General features: G+C 34.3%; 1 protein-coding gene across 13 annotated transcripts in view; it reads right to left on the bottom strand.

Moving 5' to 3' along the window:
- Positions 1-4508: 4508 nt before the first annotated feature.
- The window catches only part of LOC116852195 (transmembrane protein 8B-like), a 213237-nt gene continuing 212042 nt past the window's right edge, over positions 4509-5703 (bottom strand). For all 13 annotated transcript variants that reach the window (XM_032832282.1, XM_032832281.1, XM_032832283.1 and 10 more), the window contains one exon: positions 4509-5614. In XM_032832282.1, coding sequence (XP_032688173.1) covers positions 5452-5614 — 163 coding nt within the window. In that variant the 3' untranslated portion in view covers positions 4509-5451. The remainder of the gene's footprint in view (positions 5615-5703) is intronic.

The raw sequence follows: 5703 nt of genomic DNA, 5'->3' as shown, positions 1-5703 counted from the left end.
AAAATTTTTTTTTTTTTAAATGCATTTTACCAATCGAAAGGGCATAAAAAAACATATCGAAACTGATATTCATAAATTTTTTTTATTCATTTAATTATCTGAAAAAAATTGTTTAATGAAACGGGCCCCCAAAACTTTCACCCCCTCCCCCTCCTCAAATATTGGAGCAAATGGAAAAATTTTTCTACCAAATATTACCACCTAATAGGGCTACAAATGCCCCGAGTTTAAACATAATTGGAGAAAAAATTTTTTTTAGCTTGATCACTTCATATGAAATCCCCCATATGTGGATACAGATTCAAAAAACAACATAATATAGTATCTCGTAAAATAACGAAATTTGTTTTGAAAAAATCTTTGTTATCAAAATCAGATTTAGAAAATAAGTACGAAACATTTACAAGAAATGCAAAATATTTTATTAATCAATGTGGAAAATATTTATAATTCGAATCAGAGTGGATTCCAGTTAAAACTTCACGCCGGTCGTACTTTAGCAAATAAAGATGCAAAAATGATAGAATCTGCAGTATAGTCTGTATCAGCAACCACGCATAATTACACAATACAGCCGACTATTTCTGCTTATGGTAGAGTATTGTCGCCTCTTTTGATCGTATTAAAAGAATCCACAGGAACGTTTGATCCATCATTATTTAACGCTCCTAACATTTATGTAATAGCTTCGAAGTCAGGTAAATTAACATCAAATCATATAAAAACCTGGTTGAGAGAAGTTTTCTTTCCGAACGTCGGCCCATAATCCGTATTACTATTAAATTCTTGGAGTGGACATTGTCCCAACATAATTGCCGAAAATAGACCACATTCTGCAACAGATATCTATTTTCTAACAATTCCGGCTGGTACAACGGGAAAAATACAAGATGTATATCTACACTAGATGTATATGGCTGCCGCTTATGGAAAAATTTTATCAAACATTTCTCTGATAATGTTATGTTACTCGATCTTGCAATTGATTTTCCTAATAAGAACAATATCTTGAAATTACAGTCATTAACATACCATCAATTCTCGTCACAGGTTTCAAATTTATTTAAATTTGCATGGTTTAAAAGTGGATATTTACAGACTAGACCGCTAGAGTTCGAGACACCGGTTGATTTTTGTTTAAAAGAAATCCTAAAGTACAATGCAATGTTTGTAGCGAAACTGTTATAATTACTTATTCTTGGTGCAAACAATCATTTTGCATCACACATTTTTTCCATGAACACCGCCTTTACGAATATGTGTCATAAGTAAAATATATTTATTTTCTGTGCATGCAAATCCTCTATCGATTTTTCTTAATATTATATTAATTATATGATTTTAATATATTATAATAACATTATAAATTGTAAACATTATACATTAAATATATGCAACTGTCTATGTATTATTTTTCTACAATTCATTACATTTCCCTACTTACAATAACGTACCTAGCTACAGTATCCATTTACTTGGACTGCGTGATGCGTATAGCACGATATTATCACGACGTTTTCCAACAATTTAAGTGAGACCACTTTCTAATATTATATATAGATCGATTTGGCATGAAATGTTCTACAATTTTGGTCGTTAAAAAACTTACAAATTTTACAAAGATAACGAGTTGGGTGGGGAGGTTAAAAATTTGATGTTTTTGAAAAAATTAAGTATAGCGTTGTAAAGAGTGTTAAATACTGTACAACTTTTGTAGGAAACATTTTTTCATATACCTTGTATTTTAGGAAATATTCAATAAAAATGAAAAAGCCCTTTTTTCAAGAGGCTATTTCAACCCCTAAACTTAACATTCAGCCGATAAAAAAATAAAGGACGGGTTTGTGTAATGGAGAAGTATCGAGCCTCGCATAGCTGCTGGTCGTTGACTGGCATGCCCGCTGCTGCAGGAGGAGAATGTTTTCCAGTTCTCGTCACATAGTTGCGGGTTCTGAGACCGCTGGCCTTGGGCCGTGAGCCTCTTGAATGCTCGAAGGGATTAGCTCTCTGTTGAGCTGGAAGATATTCCGTCTTAGAATGTAAAAATGCTCAGCCACAATCTCTTTTCTGACTCCTGATGTTCGACATCAGTCTTTGCAAACTTGTCGCACACTAAGTCGACTTCTTTGTCAATTCCTAGATGTTGTAACCTGAGTTCTATTTCCAGCGTTAGAATTAAAATGCGAGAATATATATATTCATGATAATAGAGTTACAGTCCATCGCTATATGATTACATAGCGGACAGGAAAACATATAAACATCCTCTGGACGTTCCCGAAATATTTTATGGACATTGAGATAGATTCATTTACGAGAAATCCTAGAAATATTCCCAAGATATCTTATTTCCATCCACAAGATGACTTATAGACGTCTGTTATACCAAAAACATAAGAAATCATAAAGAAGTCTTTGCAACATGAAACATCCTTGAAACGTCTTCGAGACGCACATCAGACATTTTGAGAATGTCCAAATGACGAAACATGGTTTGTGTCCACTGAGCAATAAATTGCAGAATTCTTAAGTATATATTGCACTGATAAGATGATCTAATCCCAAAATCAAGTTTGGACTTAGAGTAGTATCATCTGTTTCATCGCAAAAGATGCTATTGCATTGTTCAGTAATATGGCAATCCATTCAAAATACCAGGCTTGATTTTATATTGAATGCATGAAAATCAGATGAGTTCCCTTTCGTATTTAAAGCAGCATATACTCTAGTATATGGTTTTTGAGAAAATATGGTGGTGGAAGCTCACAATGACATGCTGAAATGAGACCGACACCACCATGTAAATACCCCATTGATTTTTGAGATTTCCAGTTGTCCGTTTGCAATCTCTAATTGCTCGGACAGCAAACGGTTCTAGGAGGTTGTGAACTACATCGATAGGAAGCAAATACCACAGTTTGAAATGATTCTGATGAGGACCAAAAATCAGCCTTATTGACACCCCTCCTTTTCAGCAAAATATTTTCACCAGGGCCGCGCATATACGTGTATTGCTTACCAATTTTCCATATATACCGTGTGCAAAAATTACATTCTATTTATAAAAGAAAATGTTTTAATAACTTTTTAACAAACTGTACATGTTATGATAAGTTAGAGTTAGTTTTTAGGAGAGAGACTGGGAGGCGGGAGGAGCGGAGCCTCTCCTCCGCGCATATACGTGTACTATTTACTATATTACCATGTACACTATGTGCAAAAGTTGCGTTCCATTTAAAATAATTTTTTAATAACTTTTTAACAAACAATGTGAGCGATACATAAAACATTTGAAATGTTACTCAGAAATCCCCAGTAAGCAAATTGAGCGCAGGCTGACATCAGATTCGAGCAGACTCTGTTGTCAGACCCATAGTCATCTATCGAGCCAGTAGGCTGTTAGACTGGCAGAACCTGCCAAGCACGCAGAGTTTGTAGCACATATATATATATATATATATATATATATATATATATATATATATATATATATATATATATATGTATAACAGCAAAATGACGGCAGATTGCGCGCAGATCCTATCGTTTCGTAGGTTCTTCAATTAAATCTTTGGTAGAAAATTTTCTCATAATTTTTCATAATTATATACATAGAATGAGCGATTTTTCATAATTATATACATAGATTTCTCATCAAATACAATGCTTTTACGCTTTCTCGTAAAATACAATGAAAAAAAGTTTTTCTATATTATTTTTTCATAATTTTGAAGATTTTCTCTGGTGAGATCCAAACTTGAACCGAAGACATCTTTTGGATAATCGTCTGTCGCCTTAGACACTACGCCAATTCCTCACTTGATAAAAAGCTTTATATTATCCACTTAAAATTTAAGGAAGAAAAATCTTAGAATTTGTTTGCTTTTTAAACCGCAAAATATAGACGAAATCGTTTAGCGTATAAATAATGTAAGAGAGACCGGCATGATAATTCGAAATTAATTTTTTACCAAGGACTGTATAGAAAATCACTGCAATAAAACAGCAGATAATGACATTTTTCTATCATGCTAATAAAATACTGTGCTTTTACATGTGCGAAATAATTTGGTCGATCGTCCAGACTGTATTAAATTTTATCAAAATCGAAGCATGATATCCATACAGTACGAATGTCCGAAATACATCCCAGAGACATCCAGAGATATCACATTGTCTCTGGAACGTTTCTGAGATGTATTTCAGACATTTGGTGCTATATGGGATATATTTTGAAATAAAACGTTGCAAAAAGTCTGTAAAAGTTATTTACATGGCAGGACTAATATTTTTTTCGGTGCTGCTGCCTTCAGTACTTATTGCATGACGGTTAAATTATTCAGATTTAATAACATAATGATATTTAAAAAAAAAATAACCTAGACGACACAAATATCCAAAATTGAGTCATAAGGTGTCTTTAGGACGTCTTTAAGACATCTTTAAGACAATACCTTATAAACTTGTCTTAAAAATGTCTTAAAGATGTCTTAAAGATGTCTTAAGGATGTCTTATGACTCGATTTTGGACATTATGCTGTCTGGGAATAGTATGAGAAATTGTATGAAAAATTATGAAAACAATTTTTACCAAGAATGGCATATGTACGCCTTTAAATGGCCATTTAACCGTTGTACGATTCTATATCTATACCATAGAAGGAGAAGGGCGTATTAGATGGCGACGGGACGCCATGCATTCGAAATCTCTATATCTTTTCGTTCTAGAGAGAGAAAAATATCGAGAGCGCGGTTTGCTAAGTCGGGACTCGAACCCGGGTTTTTCGCTTGCCGAGTGACTGCTCTAAATCACTGAGCTACCTGACACTCCACGCTCACGACATTCTCCTCTCCCTAGATAACGCTCAGAAATGCCGTTATTTTTCTATTATTGTTGCTTTTTTATAAAAAAATATATAATACAATTTTAAAAAGTAAAAATTGTTTTTTATTGTATATATGTGTACAATTATTGCACTATATAATTATCTTAACTCCTCTCAGAGTTTTACATGGTGTGCATCTGAAATTACCCCATTTAATAGCGTACATATGGCCCTTGATAGAATCAAATAGCCTATCTACGAAACAGAATCTGTGCGCCAGTCTGTCGGCAGGCTCTGCGCGTAGTCTGTCACCAATCTGTCGTCAAAACAGATTCTGTGTGCAATCTGTTGTCATTCTGTCTACAGACACTGTCGACAGACTGCGCAAAATCTGTTCGCGCAAGTTTGACTATCTGGGTTTTTGATACTAAATGTCAAAGAGAAGCTTATCAGAGGTGGCTCCCCTAATGTAAACAATTACCTGTCTTACAGCTTATTATATCTACTTAAGTTGTATCAAAATAAATCTTCAGATGCTTTTCTGAATAGCCATTACATGTTTTGCTACAACTGACAGTTCGATTTTTCTGAATTACTTCCTGATGCAAATATAGCCTCTCAGGCATTACTTCATGTACTGTCGCTTCGGCAGAAGTAAAATAACTCCAATAGCCACACATACGTGCCACAAGCTGTGAACGAGATAATAATTTCTACGCGTTTGCAGGAAAGCATAAGAAACTAGACCCAGAGAAACGATGAGAAGCCCGGCCGGAAAGTAAATGGTCCTAAACAAAAAAAATATATATGTAATGCAACTTTCTCTCTCTCTCTCTCTCTCTCTCTCTCTCTCTCTCTCTCTCTCTCTCTCTCTCTC

The sequence above is a fragment of the Odontomachus brunneus genome, unplaced genomic scaffold, assembly GCF_010583005.1.
Source record: "Odontomachus brunneus isolate Ranch 3 - 2012 unplaced genomic scaffold, Obru_v1 Obru_scaffold_206, whole genome shotgun sequence".
In the NCBI taxonomy this organism is placed as follows: Eukaryota; Metazoa; Arthropoda; class Insecta; order Hymenoptera; family Formicidae; genus Odontomachus; species Odontomachus brunneus.
Note: the sequence above shows the minus strand (reverse complement) of the source record. Positions and strands in the feature narration are given on the sequence as shown.